Raw genomic sequence first — 12,323 nt, 5'->3', positions numbered from 1 at the left:
AGCGCTTCCCGTGTTGTGATTGGACAGCAGCTTAGCGCACTTTGCCCAGAAACGTCCCCCCTCTTACCATAACGGGGAGATGCAAGCGCTGAATGCGCGCTCTTCTCCACGTGGGAGAGTAACAAGACCACGCCCCCTATTTTGCGAGTTCTTGTGGGCGGAGGGTTAGTCAACAAACGGTTCTAGTGACGTCATTACAGCAGGAAGTGCAGCGGTGTAGTCCAAACCGGCCGTTCGCTGTAGGCTTTGAAAGGGAACTTCTGTTAAATAAAATATCTCGCTTGGAACTTTGAGCTTTATAATTTTACAGGTATTATTTATGCTCTAACAGCAACATTACACACTAACTAAAGTTTGAAAGATGGAATCGAGACGAACGGGACCTTTAAGAATCACCGACGGCCCCAGATTACTGTTGTTCAACATTCACTGCACTTTAAAACATTACACACTTACTTCATCTGGAAAAACTTTGTATAATTATAACTATTAAAGCTTAGATTAAAACAGTGACGTACATTCTTAATATGTCAAGAGTGCAAAATAAATAAAATAAATCAATCTATAATGAACAATATTTTGAATTGAATTGAAATGATCTCGTCTGCTGCAGTTCAGTTGTGTCCACACAGCAGCAATGAACAGCGTTAGCTAGGGCTCTTAATTCAAAAGTAAGCATATTTGGAGAAATATTGATTTATCGCGTTTGCAAAATATTTTGTAATTCAGAATACAATTTCTATTCCTTTCCCACTGAATTATCCGATCCGAGAGCTGAAAGAGCGACCACAGCTTTCTCTTTCTCTCTTCTCTTCCTGATTTGCGTCAGATATGAGTAATCATGCGCTCATTCGATGTCTAAACTTGTCATCATCTTATGTGACTCAATACTGACCTCCTTCACAATTTTTACATTATAAATGCTAAGCAGGTGTAGCAATTAGATCGATATAAAATCCTAAATTTAACTTTTTAAGATCATCATATGAATGAAATCCCCATTAGATTGAGACAGGAATGTAATACCAACACTCAATGGTTGTCTAAAGTGACATTTCAAGAGAAAGTGTAATTTTAATCTTTTAAATTGTGTTATGTAGCTTGATGCAAAATGTAGCTCGAATGCACCTGTTGCGGCAGGAGCTTTATCTATTCCACAATCTATTTTGTTACAATAATTCACATAAGGTTCCAAGGATATGCTTTTTTAGCTTGTTTGTGTTCTAGAAAGACTTCAGATAATATGTGGATTACTGCATGTGGTTTTAGACAGGTCTGGATCAGTGTACTCTATTAGAAAAAAATCTCTTTTGTGGAAGGACTTTGTAACTTTGCATAGCTTATACATGCACAAACAGATCCGAACAGACAGAACAGATCTGTCTATTTAAAGAACATTTACACTGCTGTAAATGACAGATGGCATTCAAAGACAAAATTTTCTTTTTTTGAGGAACTGTCCCATTAAAAGCAGCATTTTAATGGGACCTCTTTTTCTCTACCTTTCGAGAGAAAAAACTTGTGTGCATTTCTTGGGCTGTAAGGCAAAATGCCTTGATCTGGTTTTGATGCAGACATTCAGTTCCACAGTGACATATGAGTGAGTGTGTGTACATGATAAAAGCAGTTGATCCCCTGCAGATCTTGACATTAGTGTGAAACAGAGCAGATGGTGTGTGTGTCCCGACTGCTCTCTCCCAGCTGAGAGCTGCACGTGAGAAACTCAAAATGACCCGCCGAAGGGATCCCAGTGTGAGCTGGTTTTAAACATATGCCTCCCAATGGCTTCTCAGGGGAACAGCCTGCAAAATTTCTAGGTTATTTTGAACTAAATTTGTTGTAAATAATTGTTTAGGAAAATGAAAAAAGAACACTTTTTTTCAGAACTGAATTACACTTCAGTTCTGAATAATCTCAGGTTAAATTAAAAAAGAAATCAGAGAAAAAGAAATTCAAAGTTAAAGAAAGAAGTCAAAAAGGAAATTGGTGTCAGCCAATCAAAAAACATGAAGGAAAAATCTACCAATGGTGTGAGTTTGGGCGAGGCTACTTGTTTGCCACTTCCCAAATCCGACTGTACTGCTGATGTTTATTCAATGTAGTTTTTGCTTATTTTCTGTGGTAAATAAACCAGATTATTCCTTTAAATAGCGACAAACTACTATTCAAAATTTAGGGTGAGGTTATTTAAAGTTTTTAAAAGTTGTCTGTTTTTAAAATGAATACTTTTCTTAAGCAAAGGCACATTAAATTGATCAAAAAAGACAGTAAAGACATTTATGAAATTTATAAATATTACAAAAAATCTCTAGTTATAATAAATGCTGTTCTTTTGAACTTTCTATTCATCACAAAATCCTAAAAATAAAACAGTTTCTATAAAAATATTATGCAGCACAACTGTGTTTAACATAAATAATAATCAGAAATGTTTGTTTAGCACCAAATTCAAATCATAGAATGATTTCTGAAGGATCATGTGACACTGAAGACTGGAGTAATGATGCTGAAAATTCAGCTTTGATCACAGGAATAAATTAATAAATTACATCTGAAAATAAATTATAACAGAAACCAGTTAATTTAAAATCTTATAATATTTCACAGTATTAATGTTTTTACTATATTTTTGATTAAATAATTACAACCATGGTGAAATTAAGAGACTACTTTTTAAAACAATTAAAAACCTAATGTTACTAATGTTTTTATTTGTGTCATTTGTCTTTTATTTTGTATTTTAGTATGAATTTCCAGGTAGTTAGTCAAACAGGTGTAGGTGTGTATTTACCTGGTAGTGTTTTCTGTTTGTGATAGACCGTGTAATAGACGAGGGGATGAGTGGCCAGGAGCACTTACTTTCTGTTGACCGTTTTTAACGTTTCTAATTGTTCGTTAAACATCTTTAAGGGCCAGATTTACTAAACAGGGCGAATTAGCCTGGGAGCACAATTCAAAAAAAGCAATGGGAGTGGAAAGTTCAGTGTGTGATCCTCTGACTGAATGGCTCAAACAGCAGTAAATTAATGAGCGCAAAACATAGTCAATCAGCTTGCGTGATTCATTTAAATACTGTCCTCACATACATTTTGTGTCTAAATGGAAACCCCTACAAATGCATATGCAATAAGCTAAGCTGCAAAATAACCCTGTCCCCGTCTTTTCAGTGCTAATTTATCCCTTCGTGTCTTCAGTAAGACCTGACAGTAGTTTTTTTAACACTAAAAGAGGGTTTGCACTGTTTTCTAACTCAATATGGACTATATCATCATGTCAATAAATGTTTACGGATTTTAAACGCATGAGAACGTGTCATGGATTCTTTCCTGCTACTTAGCCTCTCAGCGGCTATAATGCAGTCAATTACCCCAAATAATCAAATACTGAATGCATGTTTTTGTATTTGACCAAAATCATTTCGTAACTAAAACGCTTTCTTCAGTACACTGATCTGAGCTGAAGGAGTACGGTAAAGATATTATGAAAACAGCCATTCTTCACTGTATCAGTCCGTGTCTGTCCCTCAGATCATTACAGCAAGAGTGAGCAGCCAGCCCGCTTTTGTCAGCACCATGCTTTAGTCCAACATCTGTTGCCTAGCAACAGTCTCATCGCACATGCCTAACTCAAGAGCCGAATGATGAAAGACCAGCCTCAAAGACTGGCCATCCTCTGGTGTACAAAGCAGCTTTGCTTTTCATACTGTGTATTGCTAACATTTCTACACGGTATTAAACAATGTACACTTTGCTTTAGACTAAAGCTGATAATGACCAGTGGTTGAAGAACTGACTATGTAAAATCATAATTGGGATTATTAATGCATAAATGTATTAGGTCCAGGGGGGTTTAAGGCTAAAGAATGAATTTGCATTAGCGATTATTGGCAGCATGCTGTAATTTCCAATCCACTAATCAAGGATTAGATGACCTTTAGTCTTGATGTTCAGCCATATTATCTTTCGATGAAATCAGAAGCTATTTATAAGCTTATGTGCCAAATGACTTTAATGACAATTAAACCCTATACACATGCGGTTGAAAAGTGGCTATTAAAATAAAATGCCAAGATTTCATTATATCGACAATTACATCAAATCTATTGACAGGCTTACCAACTGAACTGATAATATATTTTTTGGGGTAAATATTAATGTAAAATAAATATGATGAAAGGCAAGATTGTCAGTGGACAAAGACTATAGAGGATACTGTGCACAGGATAATTGGGTGTTTTATTTTGAAACATGAACATGAACATTCTGCTAAACTTCTCATTTGTGTTCAATGGAACAAAGTCTTCAGCTTTGGAAAGACTTGTTGCTTCATTTATTGTTATTTAAAATCAGCCAACCAATACTGTTGGTATCATCACCGCACCAATCAAACCAATCTCCTCCAATCTTTGGCTTTGTAGCTTTTTACCTGGACAGAAGAGAGTCCTACCTGTGAAAGTGTCTCTGACTGAATGAGACCCCAGGCTCCAGCCGGGCCGACTCTAAGGACTTCACTGGGTTCTTAAAGGGCGTCTCTGAGCTCAAGGCACGGAAGGTGCTGAAGTCATGGGTTCCTATCAGCACTGCAGTGGCCTCTTGCATTGCATCAATATTTAGCCTCCTGTGGGGAGAATGAAGTAATGGACAGCATCAAACTCTATGATCAACTGACTATGATCAACAGTATTTTAATACTGCATTTAATTACTTGCATTAAATTATGGGTCTTTTCCACTGAGCGGTATGGTCCAGTACAGTTTCCATCGTCAGACGTTGTAAATGGTACCCTAATTCTGAACCGTGCCAAACCATATTTATGGCGTGCTTCCGTTGACGTACCTAGCACAGTAGTTCGGTACTAAAGGGTGGAGCTAGACTCACTACAGAACGTTGATTGGTTGACAGAGAATCGTCACTTGCGTGTGCTTTTTCCTTGAAGCTGTGGCTCAAATAAAGCATGTCTTCTCGTAACAACAGCCACATGCTGAGAAACAAGAACAAGATCTGCTGTATTTCGTCCATTATTGTTTATTGTGTCACTTTCTTCTTTGCGAGACAATACCATTGATTGCTTGTCTTGCTATCACCAGACTAAGCTCTATTTACGACTGATCATTGGTCTAGGGAGTCTGCTCTGTATTTTCTACTGCACAAGAGGTGTGATAAACGAGCCTTATTCAAATGATTGTATGCAATTGGATAGTCCTTCAACCAATCAGACGTGATCAACAGCCAACAGCCCATAGCTTCTCTATCTGTCATTGTGTTAAACCCGACCATAGCGCACCAGGTGGAGAAGCCAGTCTGTGATTGGTTCCTGCAAAAGTTTAACAGAAGCAGTATACATTAAAATACAGGTTTCTAGACTAAGTTGCAGGGCGAAATCAAATTGCCGGCAGATCAGGCTGGGTTTACCCAATCTAGTCGATTGCTACACCACACCTATCATAAGCGAACCTATTGGCGGTGGAAACGCAAGCCAGATCAGGGTTACAGTCACAAATTGTACTGTACTGTACTGAACCGTACTGCACCACTTGGTGGAAATGAGCCTTGTTTCTCAGGGCTTGGCTATTACTGAAAATGTAAATAACTTTTTCTATTTTGATAAATTTTAAATTGTAATTTATTCCTGGGATCAAGGCTGAATGTTCAGCATCATTACTCCAGTCTTCAGTGTCACATGACAAGTGCAAATGTGATATTGATTTTACACAGTTCAATAAATAAGTTAATATTATTGTATTAATTTAGTCACACAATCGTCAGTTTTTGCTCAATTTTGTCAACAAAAATATCCACAAGGCCAAAGCAGAACTGTGCGTCTCCGAGCACAGCAGTGTTTTGAGTGAATCAATCAGGTGAACCAGTGGGCACATTCATAAAGAGTGGCTGCGTCTGGAATCGCATACTCTCTTGAGTAGGTACTTAATTTGAAAAACTAATTACTTCACAACCACTAAAAAAGTTTGTTCTATGTAGTATGAATATGTGTTATGAATGTAATCTGGATGTACTACATTCGCCATGTTGTCATTGTCATGTGATCCCAGAGTCAGTTACTCTTCACTGCCATTGACAAATCCTCTCCTGTGGCCTCATGGGATAATAAAGCATCCATTGCATGCACACTTCAGAATCTCACTGGAAGTAGCAGGCCATCCAGGTACTTTTTGCCTACTCTTTTATAAGTGCTGTGAATTCTGACATACTCACATACTGTCTTTTGCCTACTTTATAGTAGGGAAGCATGCGATTTCTGATGCAACCAGACATGTACGTTATTCCTTAATGAGTCAGCCATTCGAACGAATCAAATGAAGGATGCAAGACTTCAAGAATGTTGGTAACCAAACTGTTTTGTTCCTTAAAGATATCTTAATACCAATTCAGCTTCTGAAAAAAAAAAACATGGCCGTTGTAGCCTAAAATGTGTAATTAAATAAATTCTATTTTGCATCAAATAAAATATTTCTTTCTAAAGCTAATTTTTGTAATGTCTATTTGATGCTTTGAATATTCAATACAATAATCACTTTAATTATCTTTTGGGGGTAATTTATCAGCCAAATTTGATTTGCAATTAATTCAAATTAATCACCTGACAGCCCTATTACAATTTCATGGCTCCTAGAATATTGAACATGCAATATATCAAATGAACGAATAGAGACTTGGCTTAAAAAATAAATATATATAAATATATATATATATTCTAGCTTAATGCATTATGTTTTATCAACACTTGAATATGGGTTAGTAATTTAGTATCATAAAAAAAGCAACATTTTGAGTAAAAAGTTGAGAAAAACACGTTTGTCCCAAAGACTACATCTGGAACGGATTCAGAGTGATCATCAAACACAAATGGACTAGATCGAGTCCATCAAACCCCAAAGATTCACAGCCCTATATTTCGTCCTGGCTCAACATTTCATCCAGTAACATTACGAAGTTTTGATTTGTATGCTGCTTAATGTTGATGATCGCATTATTTTACATATGCATATGATTGCATATGAGATTGCTTGTTTCTGCCTCTTTGCTCGTGTTTTGATCCCGAGATTCTGTACTCTGTTTTAGAATATGTCATAGCACCCCCTACCATATGAAATCACAATGAAAACACGGAAAGCCGGAAAGTTTCGTCAAAAATGGGGAAGGAGTTAAAGGGTTACTTCAGTGATGTAGCATTAAGCTTTGTATTTAAACTGGGTCATTAATATAGTAGACATGTACAATTATTTTTTAATTTGGTGCCTTCTAGAGTGAGAAAAGACAGAAAATGTATTTTTGTCTCATAGGGATGAAAGACAACACCTCCCAGAATGCACTTGCTTTGCTGCCCTACGAAGCCACTCACAAAGCCACCGCTACTGGATCACTGGATTACTCGATCAATTGCCCACCACGTTGATTTTCATAAAATCAGTTCAGTTAGAGAACAGACACCACAAATAAAAACTGAACGTGTCTGTTCAATATAAGGTGAGTGAGCCGAATGAGAGTCACGGCACAAATGCAGCAGGAGTCAGATTGCATTCATCACTAGAGTTGAGGAAAGTGCGGTAGCGGTAGTCGTTCACAGCCCGTGTTCAGTCTGGAGCGTTTTCACTTCATGCGTATGGAAGCTTAATTTTCATATAAATTAATTTGAGAAGTTGAAACACTCACTTTGCTCCTCCGGCCGCACCCCTGCCCGCATGAATCCCCGCAGCTGCCGGAGCCGAGTGCTGTGAGTGCGATGCTGCGATCCCACTCCCCATGCCTGGGTTGAAAACATGTGGAAATAGCTCCCTCTGCTGGCTGTAGTCTTTAGCCTCTGGCCAAAACTTCCTCTAAAGACCCAAAATGACCAGGATTTTTTACAGAAATGAAATACATAAATCTCTCGTCTCAGGGGGATATGAGGGGGGAAGTACATTCAAATATACTCCCGGGTTTCTACAGATACAGAGCCATATGGCAAAACGCTGAAGTAGCCCTTAAATGTACTTGTATTTGATCGGTAACAAGATTTAAAAAAAACCTTTAGGAAACTTAATTTTTAATAAACTAAAAAAAATTGGCCTATTACAATGTTGTGTAATGCTAGTATTTAGCAAAAACAGCTTAAAGAAAGTGTATGTAAGATTGTGGCCAAAACTGGTACTGCAGGTGTATCCCCTCTCCCCCGACTCGAGGTTGCCAGATTGGCTGCAGGATCAGCGGGAACGTTTGTAGATCTGCAGCTGTGGTAACTAGAGCAGATCTGGCAACCCGGATGCAGAAACACTACTGACTTCGTGATTGGTCGATAGGTGGAGGGCGGAGCTTCAGGCCAAAACACAACATGTCAACATCAACATCAGTTGAGGGCTGCGACAACAACTTTTAAATGACAATATCCTGGCCGGACTACTGTTGCCAGTGATAGAAGTATTTGAAATTAACATGATTTCTTAATGTCCAGTGACATATCTGGGCCATTTAATGATTCATTGAAATATATTTCTTACATACAGTTCCTTTAAATATAATAATTAATATTCAATATATCACCTAGCCCTAGCCGACAGTTAGAAGGCATAAATTAAAAGAAACACAGGTCAAGGAACGGTCAGATAGGCACAACCTCAACACACATCCGCTTTAAAGGACTTAATCCAGTTTATGTGTGGGGAATGGCAGTTGTTATGAATGACATGGAAAGCCAGATGGAATGTGTGTGTTCATGGACCAGACATAAGACGACAGTGGGTGTTGTTCTGCGTCACTACGAGCCTGAAGCTTATCTTGCCCTACTTTCTCGCTAAAAAAGAAGACAGTGGAAAAAATAGCATTAATGTTCACGCGTCACCTTGGAGACGGGTCTCTCGCTCCATCGTGGGCTTCAAAAAGACATCCGAGGCATGCACTGCCGAAACAATGCATACTTTTCTCATCTGCGTTCTTTGGTTTCAGTGTTGGCCTAGATAATCATTCGCTTGCCCATATGATGGGTCTTGTTTGTGAGTGTGTATAATTCATGTGCAGCTTTTTCCACTGCTTGTTCCTATTCCTCCCTGAGAGGATTTAGCTTCTGTGACACAGGCGTAGTGATGCAGTTTTATATAGACGTCCTCTGAGCACGTGCAGTAGAGCGGGGGTGGCACTCACGTGTCTCGTAATGCCCAGCATAGATCCCTCTCCGTTACTGGCATTTCTGTGTGATGTCTGAGACCCAAAGCCAAGCGGTACACATATGTCCGTGATATGGCCTGATAGCGTGCATGGAAGTCACTGTGGACACGGTAAGCCCTGGTGATTCTGGGGAAAAAACACAGAAAAGCATACACTGATTCAAATCTGGTAATGCACAGGCTTGTGTTTGTTTTGTAAACTCACCCGCCAATTTCCACTGAAAAAGGTTCAAGTTAGTCCAGAGTAATCAAGACACTGGAGGAAATATCATAACACTGGTTTTCATAAAAGAAAAACAACAGTCCTTCAAAATTCAGATGCATCTTTGATGTGATGACAAACAAATCTGATTTATTCTCGCGGTTGAAGACAGAACACAAGAGGAAATGTGTTCCTTTATCTATTCAGCACAACGTATTTCAGCGAAGCAAAACTTTATGTACTGCTGAAATCATTTGATGGCCTTTGCCAAAAACTGTTTTTATGACTTCAAGCATCAAAGCATCAAGATAATTCTGACACTTCTGCTACATCGACTTATTTTCAAAATTATTTAACTAGGAGTGGAAATACAATGGTGGCCAAAATTATTAGAACACTTGGCATCTGGGAGTCGTCTTATTGGGCCTGGATTTATATTCCAAGAGGACAATGACCTGAAACATTCTTCTAACTATCGCCGGAACTACCTGCGACAGAAGGGATCTGTTGGGACATTGAAAATGATGGACTGGCCCCCTCCAAGTCCGGACCTCAACCCCATCGAGTAATTTGGGGCGAGATGGAAAATAAATTGGACAGATTTTATATAGTACCTGTTGTTTTTTAATGAAGTCTCTTACCCTCACCAAGCCTGCATTTATTTGATAAAAAAAAAAACTATTAAAGGCAAACAAAAGCAAAAAAGGAGTTTGAGGAAATTGAGGGTGATGTCACTGAAAGGCAGTCCATGTCCTGGTTAAAAATAACTTTCTTAGAAACATTTGGGAGAATGTAAGAACACACATAAGTCAACAAAACATATAACACTGTTCTAGTGGTTTTTGGATATTATATAAAATATTTTGTCATAATATTTAGCAATATTACTGTTACATCCTTGGCTAGCAGAAGAGACTTCTTTCAAAATATTAAAAAACTGTAATGTTTCCAAACCTTTGACAGGTACTGTATATAAAATTATAGTACTTAGCTGAATAACAGTGAAACACACCACAGTATTCACAACATCTGTAATGTGATGGTGGTCTTCATCTGACTAAGTGTCCTAATGGATTAAAATGGTGCTCTTGAATCCCCTTGAATTCTATGTTGACTCACAAAAAGCTTCAACTCTTCATTAAACATTCATGCAATACAGTCCCATGAGGCCTTTTGAGAGGACCAGTCTATCACCATCAGACCTCCCTAAAGCACATGACAGAGGGCTTCATTACTATTCATGAGATCACAGTATGGATATTCTGTGAATATACTTGTGAGTTTAACGATAACGTGACAAATCGACAAAAAGATCAAGTTCAAAAGTCACAGAACCTGTTGACATTCAACACACTTACAGTGATGAGGTCATATGAAGGCTTATGTTGTTATGTTCACAGAAAGGGGACTTTAAAAATAACCGTCTACAGATGCAGAAAAAAAAAAAAATAATAATGACATCCATATCAAAAGGTGCAATATTTATTAAGGTTAAGGCAAATATTAAAGGGGTCATATAATGCCATTTTTGTACAAGTTAATATAATTCGTTAGTGTCTAAATGACAACTTTGTAATATACTTTAGTTTAAATTTCCCATTAGTATTCTAAGAAAACACTCATTTTACCTGGTCAAAAACAGCTCTGTTTTTAGCAAGCCATATCAGGGCATGCGACTTTAAATAATAATGAACTTTGCTCACTCTGTTCTGTGGGGCAGTTTGACAAAACACGCGTTGAGTCGTTGCCTAGACAACAGTAGAGGCGAAAGAATGGCGATGGGAGTCTCTGAGGACACATCTGTGCAAATTTATCAATTTAAACTAGAGTCGGACCCGGAACAAGATGACAGCCCCAATGAAATTTGACAATGTAGGCTCGAACAGGACGTTTCTAAATGGTTGGTAAGCGTAATTTCACTTTAAATCATCACAATGTCATCTTTGTATATACTGGCAGGGTAACGTTTAAATGGAATCGTCCCACCCTTTGCAGCTATAACAGCTTTAACTCTTCTGGGAAGGCTTTCCACAAGGTTTAGGAGTGTGTTTATGGGAATTTTTGCCCATTCTTCTAGAAGCTCATTTGTGAGGTCAGGCACTGATGTTGGATGAGAAGGACTGGCTCGAAGTCTCCGCTCTAATTCATACCAAAGCTGTTCTATCGGGTTGAAGGCAGGACTCTGTGCAGGCTAATCAAGTTCCTCCCAAGCTCACTCATCCATGTCTTTATGGACCGACGCTTTGCACACTGGTGCGCAGTCATGTTGGAACAGAAGGGGTCATCCCCAAACTGTTCCCACAAAGTTAGGAGCATGAAATTGTCCAAAATGTCTTGGTATGCTGAAGTATAAGAGTTCCTTTCACTGGAAACTAAGGGGTAAAGCCCAACTCTTGAAAAACAACCCCATACAATAATCCCCTTCCACCTAACTTTACACTTGGCACAATGCAGTCAGGCAAGTACGGTTCTCCTGGCAACTGCCAAACCCAGACTAGTCCATCAGATTGCCAGACAGACAAGCGTGATTGGTCACTCCCGAAAACACGTCTCCACTGCTCTAGACTCCAGTGGTGGCTGCTTTACTCCACTGCATCCCACGTTTTGCATTGCACTTGGTGATGAAAGGCTTGGATGAGCTGCTCGGCCATGGAAACCGATTCCAGTTCTCTACACACTTTTCTTGAGCTAATCTGAAGGCCACACAAAGTTTGGAGGTCTGTAGCTATTGACTCTGCAGAAAGTTGGCGACTTATGTGACTTCAGTTGCTGTTGTTCCCAATTGCTTCCACTTTGTTCTAATCCCACTAACAGTTGACCATGGAATATTTAGTAGTGAACAAATTCCACGAATGGACTATTTGCATAGGTGTCAACCTATCACGGTACCAAGCTTGAATTCGCTGAGCTCCTGAGAGCAACACATTCTTTCACAAATGTTTGTAGAAGCGTCTGCATCCCTAG

The 12,323-nt window shown here is 38.7% G+C and overlaps 1 protein-coding gene across 5 annotated transcripts in view; it reads right to left on the bottom strand.

Moving 5' to 3' along the window:
* pusl1 (pseudouridine synthase like 1) overlaps positions 1-12,323 on the bottom strand; it is a 44,934-nt gene that overhangs the window by 24,467 nt on the left and 8,144 nt on the right. For 4 of the 5 annotated variants that reach the window (XR_010900511.1, XR_010900512.1, XM_067430878.1 and 1 more), the window contains exons 4-5: positions 9,135-9,284; positions 4,447-4,617 (exon numbers count right to left, since the gene is read on the bottom strand). Coding sequence is in view for 3 of the 5 variants with exons in the window: in XM_067430878.1 (XP_067286979.1) it covers positions 4,447-4,617; positions 9,135-9,284 (321 nt within the window). In the remaining 2 variants the exon portion in view is untranslated. The remainder of the gene's footprint in view (positions 1-4,446; positions 4,618-9,134; positions 9,285-12,323) is intronic. The other variant, XM_067430879.1, reaches the window with a different exon arrangement.

This window comes from Pseudorasbora parva, chromosome 22 (assembly GCF_024679245.1).
Source record: "Pseudorasbora parva isolate DD20220531a chromosome 22, ASM2467924v1, whole genome shotgun sequence".
NCBI lineage: Eukaryota > Metazoa > Chordata > Actinopteri > Cypriniformes > Gobionidae > Pseudorasbora > Pseudorasbora parva.
The sequence above is the reverse complement of the archived record's forward strand: the minus strand, read 5'-3'. Positions and strand labels throughout refer to the sequence as shown.